At 36.7% G+C, this 12232-nt stretch overlaps 1 protein-coding gene across 5 annotated transcripts in view; it reads left to right on the forward strand.

Moving 5' to 3' along the window:
* LOC121086374 (transformation/transcription domain associated protein) overlaps positions 1 to 12232 on the forward strand; it is a 96922-nt gene that overhangs the window by 36728 nt on the left and 47962 nt on the right. For all 5 annotated transcript variants that reach the window (XM_040590043.1, XM_040590046.1, XM_040590045.1 and 2 more), the window contains 14 exons: positions 1558 to 1677; positions 2016 to 2135; positions 2491 to 2655; positions 3073 to 3254; positions 3539 to 3737; positions 4155 to 4283; positions 4983 to 5249; positions 5859 to 6065; positions 6911 to 7069; positions 7153 to 7287; positions 7487 to 7597; positions 8863 to 9009; positions 11071 to 11284; positions 11981 to 12106. In XM_040590043.1, the coding sequence (XP_040445977.1) occupies positions 1558 to 1677; positions 2016 to 2135; positions 2491 to 2655; positions 3073 to 3254; positions 3539 to 3737; positions 4155 to 4283; positions 4983 to 5249; positions 5859 to 6065; positions 6911 to 7069; positions 7153 to 7287; positions 7487 to 7597; positions 8863 to 9009; positions 11071 to 11284; positions 11981 to 12106 (2281 nt within the window). The remainder of the gene's footprint in view (positions 1 to 1557; positions 1678 to 2015; positions 2136 to 2490; positions 2656 to 3072; positions 3255 to 3538; positions 3738 to 4154; positions 4284 to 4982; positions 5250 to 5858; positions 6066 to 6910; positions 7070 to 7152; positions 7288 to 7486; positions 7598 to 8862; positions 9010 to 11070; positions 11285 to 11980; positions 12107 to 12232) is intronic.

The raw sequence follows: 12232 nt of genomic DNA on the forward strand, positions 1-12232 counted from the left end.
TCCAGCTTGTGAACAGTGGCACCGCAGTGGAAATTCTGCATTACAGTCTGTCAGAAGGACTTTATAGCTTGGTAGTTCAAGCATTGAAAGTGGTTTCATAACTGATGTTGCACCAATTTGTCTTTGAAGATGCTAAAATACTGTTTCCTCTGACTTAATCTCTACTATCTTTTTATTCAGTATAAATATTTGAGAAGCTATGTCTAAACAACATACGAGTAGGAAAAAGGATGCTTTCTATCCTAATTCTTAGGAGAGCAATTCAGAGCATGGGAGATGCTCATTGTTTCCGTTCTTTCAGTCTGAGATGAGAAAATAACCCTACTGAAGTCAGTTTCTGTCTGCAGCCTGAAGAATAGCATATCCTGATTTGTTCATTTATTTGATATTTTTGTGGGCATTTTCTTTTCATGCTGTGACTTCTGTTTTGGTTCAGCCTGCCGCGGAGGGGGTAGAGGTGAGAAACTCAGTGGAGGCACCAGGAAGTTCTTTGTTGTTGTGGGTTTTTTTGTTCGCTTGTTTTTATTTTTTATTTTTCCTTTCTTTTTAATTGTGGTTTGTTAGTTCAATTGTTGTGTTTTGGGCAGAGTGCATTGTGCCTTTGAGTGCAGTGCTGTGAATTGTCTTCTCTTTGTCTGTGGCAGAGCTGTTTTGATAACATTGCTGTTAAGGTTGTTAAGCATGTTAAGCATGTTTGTACTAGGAAGAGCAGGATTTTTAGTTTCTGTGAAGGCATAAGTACTTTCAAAAGATTTTATATGCGTTCTCAGTGCTGCACTTCAATCCATGAGAGTAGTTTTGTGGGGACCTGTCTAGGCAGATCATGTTTAAGGAGTGGGGCCTAATACTTTGTGACTAAATTCAGTTGAGGAGATGCAGTGCACTTGGTAATATTCTTTTGTATAATGCGTACTAGAATTCAGTTTCAGAGGGATGGTGAGGGTGGATGTTTGGGTTTTTTCCTTTCCCTTTTCTTACTGAAGGAAATTCACACTCAACTGAAATATAGTGCCCATTTAAATTACACTGAAAGAAACCCACAAAATTATTTTGAACTTCAGAAGAATTTAATACCTAGTGGAAGAACAGAACTGACATTTCTTTGAAGTAATCAGCTGTTTGCGAGATATACTGAACAGTGCTGTGAGAAAGCTGTCTGTCTTTTTCTTTGTGTCTAGTCTGGGGTTGCAGGGTGTGTATGAGAAATTAAACTGGCTTTTTGATGTATGAGCCACTTGGTGTAGTGCAGTGAGCACTCCATAACTCCCCATCACCATTATCATTAAATAGTGTTTAGCTCTTACCCGTAAAACACCACTATACTGACAAAGAATATAAAATTAAACCATGTTGTTACAAGGGGGGAAGGGCAGGCTTTCACAAAATCAATTTTCTCCGTACATTCTGGTAAGTAGATGCTATATGTATGTTAAACCTTTGCATTTGGTTGCTGGCTACGCTAATATAGAAGGGGAAAAAAAAAGGTAGGGTATGTGATACTGTTTTTACATGTTTAGCTGGTAATATTAATTTAATTGTATTTCTTTTTACTTGTAGGAAATGAAGATTTGTTCAGCAATTATAAATTTATTCCATCTGATCCCAGCTGCCCCTCAGACTTTGGTTAAACCTCTGCTGGAAGTTGTTATGAAAACAGAACGAGCAATGTTAATTGAGGTAAAAGTGGAAGTTAACATTTCTGACACTTCTGCTTTATGGTATTTTTAAACGTTAGCATATAATAATTACAATATTTTAGGAATGGTGTAGAAAAACATTTTGTGTAATGAATAAATAAATGAATATTCTCTTTAAGCGTTTTAGGAGGTGTTAACATTTGTCTTAGACTCCTAAAAGTGCCTTTTTGAAATTGTCAGTAAATTGTCATCGTAGATGTTCTGAACATTTTGTATCTGCATAAATGCCAAATCAAATGGATTTTTCTACATTCTAGTAAATGAGTAGAAAATACTCTCTACTCTGCGTTTTTAATTTAAGCTTTATGAATCTTCCAGGCTGGCAGTCCATTCAGAGAACCATTGATAAAATTTTTGACGCGTCATCCATCCCAGACTGTGGAGCTGTTCATGATGGAAGCCACTTTAAATGATCCACAGTGGAGCAGAATGTTTATGGTAAGCTGTGTGGGGAGGGGAGCAGGAGAAAGCCCTCATCTTCACAAATCTGATGAACAAAAATTTTTTCATCTGTTCCGTGTTTTTTTCCCTCGGTGACCTGGTAGTCCTTAATCATGGTCTTACTCTGACTGTGGGGTGCCAATTCTCAGTTTTTTATTTGCCCTGAGATGTTGATTTTATACCTTTCCAGATCATGTAGGATTATTACTAAAGTTGTAGGGGTTATTTTTATGTATGTGAAATATAACCTCTGCAACTTAAGGGAGGAATATAAAATCTACAGGATGATATAGACCTTTGGTATTTTTGCTTTTAAAGGTTGTTATTAAAATTATGTCTTCCCCTTCTGCAGAGTTTCTTAAAACATAAAGATGCCAAACCTCTACGAGATGTACTGGCAGCTAATCCTAACCGATTTATCACTCTGCTGTTACCTGTTGGTACCCAAGCAGCTGTTAGACCTGGTTCTCCAAGCACTACCACAATGCGTCTTGATCTGCAGTTCCAGGCTATCAAGGTATTCATTTATTCTTGTTTGTCTCTGAACTAGATAGTTAAATCTCTTTAGCTACAAGCCTGTTACGTGCAGACTTTCAAGTGTGTGTATGTGTTATAGCTCATAGAAAAACAATTGTAAAAATGTGAACTGTTTGTAGTCAGTCACTGTAGGAAGGGAAAGAAGACTCGAGGTGAACTATACTTTTTTTTCTTAAAAATCAAGTAAGATACAAGAGGAAAACATGGCCACAGAAACATCTTTTGAAAATAAGAAATTCCTGTAAAAATCAATATAGACTAGTCTTTATTTGACTTTTTTAAAAAAATATTTAAAACCTTTGATTTTGACCTTAAAGAAGTGCTTTTATACAATTTTTTTCTACTGACAGATCTATTGCGTGTTGACTGTGCATTTGTCTTGTTTTGCTTTTGACAGATCATAAGTATTATTGTTAAGAATGATGAATGTTGGTTAGCAAATCAACATTCTTTGGTGAACCAGCTGAAACGTGTTTGGGTGAGTGAAGCTTTTCAGGAGAGACATCGTAAGGAGAATATGGCAGCAACTAATTGGAAAGAACCTAAGCTATTGGCATATTGCTTACTGAATTACTGCAAGTACGTAAAAACATTTATTTCCTATAGCTTGCATATATTTTTAAAATAAATTTTGAAAATACTGTAAAGGTGTGTAGGGGTACTATAAAATGGTTTGTAGTTATTGAAGAGAAAGTTTAATATATTTTGTAATGCTGCCGTTAGCTCTAAAACCATGCCTCTGACACTGCTTGCTCCTGCCTGTGCTCATTTAAAACCAAGACTAGTTTCTTTATCAAGTCATTAGCATAGTAGTTTGGCTGCGTATTTTTTCACAGAAGCTTTTTTTTAATGTTCTTTTACAGAAGGAATTATGGTGATATAGAGTTGCTCTTCCAGTTGCTTCGAGCTTTTACAGGTCGATTTCTCTGCAATATGACTTTCTTAAAAGAATACATGGAAGAAGAGATCCCCAAAAACTACAGTATTCCCCAGAAACGGGCTTTGTTCTTCCGATTTGTAGACTTCAATGACCCAAACTTTGGAGATGAGCTCAAAGCCAAGGTAACGAAAGCAATTAAATCAAAGAAGCCTGGAATTTAGGTTTAGTTTTCTTCTTGGGAACAAGGGCAACAAAACTTGCTTGCTTAAATGTCAGTGAGTTGGATAATTGGCAGAGTCATTTAGGTGAAAATATCATACCTGAAGAAGAGTGATAATAAACAGAGACAGCAATGTATCTTGCTTTCAGTGCTGACTACTTCAGATTACACTTTCTAAGAATCTTTGCCCTTTTAAGGGGGAAGGGGGGGGGGGAAATCCATGTGTATCTGTTTCTTTAAGGTTTCGTGTATCACTGCCTTTTGTAAGGCAGCGAGTGTGTCTAACATGCAGGTTTGCATATGAAGTTACTTGAATGTTGACTGCTGTTAGAAGAATCCAGTAGTTGAATATAATTGGTTTTTTGTTTGTATTCTGTAGGTGCTGCAACATATCCTGAATCCGGCTTTCCTGTACAGCTTTGAAAAGGGAGAAGGTGAACAGCTGTTAGGACCTCCAAACCCAGAGGGAGATAATCCAGAAAGCATCACTAGTGTTTTTATAACAAAGGTAAACAAGGATTGTTTACATTAAAGTGTTGGAAAATTAAACCAAAAAGTTGTTTCTCTCATTTGGCTTTTCAATCCTGATTTGAATTAGTTGTGCTATTTCTAAATGCTACGATCAGGTATATCAAATCACATCATAATTTTGAACTGGTGTGAGATCCCTCAGTCATCATTAGGATTGGACTTCAGTTCATGGTACCTTTAGAACTTGAACGTCTGTCTTTAGAAATGGGGCTTATATGGCTGTAATCCCAGTCTTTTGCATAAGCAAAGTTTTCCACGACTGGACATCGGTATGTTTGTAATCCACATTGATTTTGTTGAACCAGTTAGGAGTTATAAAATAGGTGTTGTTAAAGATGAGGATTGTGGGGGGGGTTTGTGTTCGGTTTTTTTTGTCATCCTCCTGTCGTCGTCCCCAGTAGGTTAGCACTTCAGAAGTTCCTAGATGTGCTTGTTATTTAAAAGTTCTCAACTCAGGAGGTTGTTTTGTGGGTATTATACTGAGTAAAAAAAGTGGTATACTTTATTAGTCTTATTAAAAACTGCTCAAAAAGCAAAAAAAAGCCTATGACTTTGCTTTTATAGATAATAAAATTGGGTTTTTTGTTTTTCTGTTTTTTTTTTTTGTCTTTTTTTTGTCACTGTTCTTTTTTCTCCTCACCTTTCTCCTCTCCTCTTGGATCATCCCTGCGACTAGGTACTTGATCCGGAAAAACAGGCTGATATGCTGGATTCTCTCAGGATATATCTCTTGCAGTTTGCAACACTTTTGGTTGAGCATGCTCCACATCACATTCATGACAATAACAAAAACCGGAACAGCAAACTACGACGCCTCATGACATTTGCTTGGCCTTGTCTCTTGTCCAAGGCTTGTGTGGACCCAGCGTGCAAATACAGTGGACATTTACTTTTGGCACACATCATTGCAAAATTTGCCATACATAAGAAGATAGTTCTGCAGGTATTGACTATGGGCTTTTATTCATACATGTAAGGGATGTTGATAAGTTCTTTAGTGGGCTTTCTTTTATTTAAAAATGCAGAGGAGAGGGTGCACAGTAGTTTGGGATACTTAGTTAAAAAAATAATACATATATACGTACCTTGGATACTTGGTTAAATTCGTATGCAACAAAGAAAGAAGCAGCAAGCCAAATATTAATACAAATTTATTTGGGGGTAGAAGAGTATAGAAAGAGTTTTGATGGTAAGGGAAGAAAGAGAGGGTAAATGGGACAGTGAAAAGTCCTCTTGATTGAATTAGGAAAATTGGTAATGCTTCTTCATTTTAAAAAATACACACATTTCAGTTGTGGTAGAATGTGGGGACCGAAGGAAGACTTGAAATTGCACAGTGGAGAGGGAGGAAGAAAAAGGGAACATAAGGGAAACAGAAATATATGCTGTATACCTCTCATAATGAAGTATCATCATGTATTTAACAAATTATGGGCCTTCAGGAAAAAATGGTGTTTAGAGAATTGTGTATTGTAGTTTCTTTTTCTTTATAAATGCTTTATTTTTGAAAATATGTGTAATATTAATGTTGATCAGAATCTTTGCTGTTTAGGTTTTTCACAGTCTTCTAAAAGCTCATGCTATGGAGGCCAGAGCTATTGTCAGGCAAGCGATGGCTATTCTGACTCCGGCTGTGCCTGCTCGAATGGAGGATGGACATCAGATGCTGACTCACTGGACGCGAAAAATCATTGTGGAAGAGGGTCATACAGTTCCACAACTAGTACATATTTTGCACTTGATAGTACAACATTTCAAGGTACTTGTACCAGTTCTGGCAGTCACGGTATCTCAGATACCAAGAATGTTAACTGCAGTTTGCTTAGAAAACTATAATCTGATTTATATGGTTTATCTTGAAAAGGCATCAACTGTCTGCAAAGCTATTTATTTAAAACTGAAAACTATTAAAATTAAGCAGCAAGCCACTTATTAAGCTTTATCACGATTGAAGTTAGAATGTTAGGTGAAAGCCTGCAAGGTTAATTCATTGCACATGCATTAGCAGTGCTCTTTAACAGATCTGTGAAGATTCTTTGTTTAAAAAAAGTGCAGAACCATATTCTTTTCCATCCTCCAGTAATTCTTGTTTATTGACTTTATATATTCTGTGGGGTTAACTAGATAACTTTTATCTCCAGCTAATGTATGTTGGGAAGTATTAAGCAAATGGAAGAATGCTGCAGAATATGTATATAGGAGTATTTTTGAAACAGTGTGTTAAAATACGACGTGAAGTAACAGCTACCTAATATACATTTAAGTCGTTTTTCATGAATCAGTGCCTCAGTGCTTTTCTGAGTTCAAATGTGAGTTGTAGCTCTCTAAAAGGATCAGCAAAAAATTGGAATGATTGGTCCTTGAGAAAAATAATGTATTTTCAAAAAAAATCTTCATTTGGGTATATGAAACCAGTAGTCACCACTGAAAAATTTTATTTGCAAAACACCAGTTACTTTTCCAGGTTGCAAAATTTGAACATGGTACAGATTTAGCAGGCTTTGAGATTAAAGACGCTTTTACCGTTTTGCTTTATATTGGCTCTGTTTTTGTGTAGAATTTTACTGGTTAATGGCTAATGTGACTGTGAAACCTTCTTTTCAGGTTTATTATCCAGTGAGACATCACTTGGTTCAGCATATGGTTAGTGCCATGCAGAGACTGGGCTTCACTCCCAGTGTTACAATAGAGCAAAGAAAATTAGCTGTGGATCTTGCTGAAGTAGTTATTAAGTGGGAATTGCAAAGAATTAAAGACCAGCAGGTAGGAAGTCTAAATAAACTGGTAAAGATTGAACTGTTATACAGTTAAATGCTTTTTTAACACATACATTTGTGATATTTCAGCCAGATTCAGATATGGATTCAAGTGCAAGTGGAGAAGGAGCAGGTTCTGCCTTATCTGCTGTTAAGAGAGGGTTGTCTGTGGATTCTGGCCAAGAAGTAAAACGATTCAGGACAGCTACAGGAGCAATAAGTGCTGTAAGAGAAAAATTTTGTTCAGACACTCTGAAATTATAACCTGCATTCACTAAGCAATTTAGTGCAATTATTTTTTTTCCACCTAGCTCAAAGCTCCCTGAATTGAAAGTTAAGGTTTTAAAAAATATTTTAAAATTGTTGTACTTGTTGTTATCCTTTCCAGTGTTGCTTATGGTTTTTGTGTTTTGTATACCTGCAGGTATTTGGACGTAGCCAGTCCTTGCCAGGAGCTGATGCGCTTCTTTCCAAGCCGATAGACAAGCAGCATACAGATACAGTCGTGAATTTCTTGATTAGAATTGCTTGCCAGGTAATGTGTTTATTCCGATATGCAAATACCAATGTGGGATTAGTAGCCAAAACCATAAACACCTCTTTTCGTAAGAGTCCTTTTATGCTTGGATTATTCTAGTGTTTGTGTACTTTATATTGCTAAAAGGTCAGAAACTTTAATGTGAAATTGTAGAAGTAGTAAAATACTTCTGTTTTAAGGAGGAAAAAAACTGAATTTGGTAAAAGATTTCTGCATGTTTTTGATGTCACAAATGATGGATATTATTCAAGAGAAGTATGCTTTAGCTTCTTATTGTTGGCATTGTATGTTTAGAGCTTGCCACAGGGAGTGTGCACTTTAAAATTAAAACTTCAAATGTGAACAGTTGCAATCCAGATTCTGAAATTTCGACTCCATTTTACTGTGCTATTGATCATTTCTAGTATTTTGTTTATTCTTTACTTTCTTTTTCAAGCAAGTACTATATCAGGAATGACATGATTGAAATGAACATGAGTAGTAGAATTTGGCTGGAGCCAGGCAGACTTCAAAAAGTGCCCATAAGCGTTTTTTCTTAATTCATTTATGTATTTGCCTGATGCTGCAAAGTATGCTTGTTCTATTGCCTAGTTTTAACGGCAAAAATATTTTATCCAAAACCTAGAGAGTTTATAATAGGGGAAGACTATGTGAATTACATCTCTAAGGATAATGATTGTAATTGTGTTTTCAAGATCAAATACATGGAATTACTTCTTTTCACGCAGCATGTAGGACTAAAGCTTTTCACCATATTTTGTAAGAATTAACTTTTCTAGAGTGGGGAAAATTAGCAGGGTGTAGCTCAAAGCTGACAAATTTTATGGCTTCTCCTTCTGCAGCAGACTCAGCTGGTAAAGTAACGCGGGATTTTATACTCTGCAGTCCATTGCACAGAATAGACACGCTCTCGAAGTATGAAGATGAATTGAAGAAAGAGCTACGTGTGTTTACACATACCTTGCAAACAGAAAAGATTAACCATCCTGAGCATGTTCAGAGTTGTAGTGTATGGGATTAAACTTTTTTCAAAATATACCTTTGATGGGTGATTTGGGGTAATTAGCTAGCACTTTAGACACCAGTACTGATGTTTACTTGTCAGCTTTTTATGTAGTTAAATACTCTGTGACTATACTGATAAAACTATGTAAGCTCATCCATTTCAGAAATAAGAAATTATGTGCTTGCTTGGAATGCATAATGAATTAATGAGTTGGTTACAAAAGGGTGTCATTTTGTTAACTCTGATTCATTGCTAGGTAAATGACAACTCAAACACTGCTGGATCTCCTGGGGAACTGCTGTCTCGCCGCTGTGTCAACCTTCTGAAAACAGCTTTACGACCAGACATGTGGCCAAAATCAGAACTGAAGTTGCAGTGGTTTGATAAGCTGCTAATGACTGTGGTAGGTAACATTCTAGTCCTGTAGGTCTTCAGGTTTCACTAGCCCATACATTGACTGAATACTAGCGATATCTTGATGCTGATTTTTACAGTCTTGCTCTTTTCTTCTTTGTAGTGAACTACATAATCTGTTAAGTATGTGAATTGTATCGGTGGTTATAATTTGTATAGCTGCAGTACTTAAAACATTAAACTAGACTTAGGAGCAGGTGGAGTAACTTCCTGAATTACTTCAATTTTGAAATAGGTTGTAGTTTGCTTGTTTGGATGGTGGTTTTTTGCTTTTCTGTTGATAGAAAGTTTTACATATTGAGATTGCTTTTATTGGTTCTTGGTTTTCTGACTACATTATAATATGAAGTCACTGAAAGGCTGGCTTCCTGTATTTGGTGCTACAACATATTTTGTTTATAATCTCTGTGCTGGTTTTGTGCTTTTTGCCATATAGTGACTTTTTTTACACCTATTTTATTTGTATCATGCTATTTAATAGATTGGTAAATCTTACAGTGTTAAATTTTTAGGAGCTCCCTTGATGTCGCTTTTCTGTTTCTTTGAATAAAGGACTAATATATCCTACTTCTGTAAATTTTAAAATCTCTAAGATTACATGAAAATTTGCTGTGGCCTATTTTTTACAAACGATGATCTGCATGTGCCGTACTTCAATAGTGCTGTTGTCTTTATGGAGATAGTTCTTGAAAGGGCAAGTACGCACTTTCATCCTTTTCTCCTTTCTGTTGGAAGAGTTTTTGATGTGGCTCCATTTGTTGTGGATTTACAAATGTTCAGTGCTCCAGGGAGCTCATATTTGTTGCTTTACTCATCTTTTCCCGAATAGTGTGCAACCTGAGTGAAAATTGCCATTAAAAGTCATAATTTTTTTCCTGTTTATGGCATTTGATAGCCTGCAACAGGAAAAAACAGAGTCAATTCTGACCATTGTTGTGCAAGGATTACCTCCTCCTCATCTTCCTCACTTGCACAGCTGCAAGGCTGTTGTAGTGCCGGTTGATGGAGGCCGTGCAGTAACAGCAGTATGACTTCAGCAAAGCCATGTGCACTGAAGACAGAGAAAGTTGTGAGTATCTGTGTGCTGGCTGCTGAGGAAGAGCTGCATGTTACCCTACAGACCAGCGTTGGCCCTTGCTTTCCCAAACAGAGGCGAAGATGGTGGAGGTGTGAAAATAACATTAGAGCATGCAATTTGGAGAGTTTTATGCTACCAGAATGTGAACTGCTATCGTTTTCCTCTGCCTTTTTCATACAAATCTTCCAGTTTATCATCTTCCATGAATTTGTGAAAGGTGGGCTAAGTGCGCTGCATCTAAGAGTGAGCCAAAATCAAAACCTAGCCCACTCCACTTCTCCTTTGCCCACCGCAAAACAAACACGTCATACCAGCCATCAGACCTGAGGAAGGTGGTGGTTGCTGATGTTTACTTAATACAAGGATATGAGCCCTTTGGAACAGGAATTTTATATCTTAATTTTGTGCTATATGGCATTAGTTATATAAGAGGCTCAGAAAAAAAGACTAAGGCTTCTGCAGGAAACAGGCTAATTTACTGTCTTGATGATTTCGTAGGCTTACAAAGATATGTCCAGAGATGTTTTATTTCCTTTTTTTTTCCTTTTTGTTCCAGATATCCCCTTTTCTAATCTTTAAGCTATAACTTACCACAGAATACGCTGTCTTAGCTCTTCATGGAAGGTCTATCTCTGAGAGATGTTGACAGGGAGATAAAACACAATCCTCTGTTGAAAGCATTTCTAACCACAAGGTTGCAGGCAAATTTTCAAAGCGAAGGACCACAAAAAACACCAGAAGGAATATACCTGTAAATGCTTAAGTAACACTTCTGTGGTTAAAGATTTTAGAGCACCTTGTATTTTACAGTTTTATATTGTGTGACTTAATCAAAAGATTGATGTAAAACATTGCCAGTGTAGAAACCTCAGCCTTATTACAGCTTGTCAACAGATTTGATATGGATTTACTAATTGTGTAATACTTGATGATTTCCCCCACTCACTGCCTTTTTACGTGTGTTCTCTTCAGGAACAACCCAATCAGGCCAATTTTGCCAACATTTGCACTGGCTTAGAGGTCTTAAGTTTCCTGTTGACTGTGCTGCAGCCCCCTGCTATCCTTAGCAGCTTCAAACCCCTGCAACGAGGCGTAGCAGCTTGTATGACTTGTGGAAACACCAAGGTTTTGAGAGCAGTCCACAGTTTGCTTTCTCGCTTGATGGGTATTTTCCCTACAGAACCAAGTATGTGGCATTTTCTTCCTCCTTTTATCCTTTATTGCTGCATAACATAAGTGATCAAGGGCGGGGTGAAGATACTCTTTGGAATGTGCTAATACTCTTATTTTATGATTCCTGCATTTAATGGTCCATTTTAGCTTGCACTTTCAACCTCTGTTTAAAAAAAGAAAAGCTGAAATAAGTAATTGTGTGCAATACATTATCCATTGACATAAAAACTTAATAACCTGTGGCTGTCATAACTTTGGTTCAAGAAATGCATGCTATAAATTTAATGTATTTTTGCAATTATAATTTTTCAGTTTCAGAGGTGCAAATCTTTTAGTTGCTAAGCTTTGATGTTTTCCTAAAACAAGGAAGGGAGATAGAGTACAAAAAAGAAAGATGACAGGTAGTGCGCCATGTCTTAATATGCGCTAATTTAGGTAATCCTCTCTCTCCAAAAAAAATCACTACTATAAGACTTCTCATCAAAATGAGTTATTCAGAAGTAATGTTACACTATTATAAAATACATATTGGTTGTATAATAAAGAGGTTTATGTAAATGAGGGATCTGCTTATGTTACTTTGGTTTGTTAGCAAGATAAAGTTCTGGTCGTGGTATAGATGACTCTGTGTTCACAGTGTAACTGTTCCTTGCCTGTGCTGTGGCTAATGTTACCAAAAGTAAACACAACTCTCTAAACTCTGCACCAGGTACCTCAAGTGTAGCTTCCAAGTATGAAGAGCTGGAGTGCCTTTATGCTGCAGTTGGAAAGGTTATTTATGAAGGACTTACTAATTATGAAAAAGCCACTAACGCTAACCCTTCTCAGCTCTTTGGTAAGTTTCCCACATCTCTAGCAGATATACGTGGAGTGCGTATTCACGAATATGATCTTTGTCATGAGCTTTTATTCTCCATAAGGAAGCTGAAATCTGTACCATGGAGAGGAAGCTGTGGGAAGC

This window comes from Falco naumanni, chromosome 4 (genome assembly GCF_017639655.2).
Source record: "Falco naumanni isolate bFalNau1 chromosome 4, bFalNau1.pat, whole genome shotgun sequence".
In the NCBI taxonomy this organism is placed as follows: Eukaryota; Metazoa; Chordata; class Aves; order Falconiformes; family Falconidae; genus Falco; species Falco naumanni.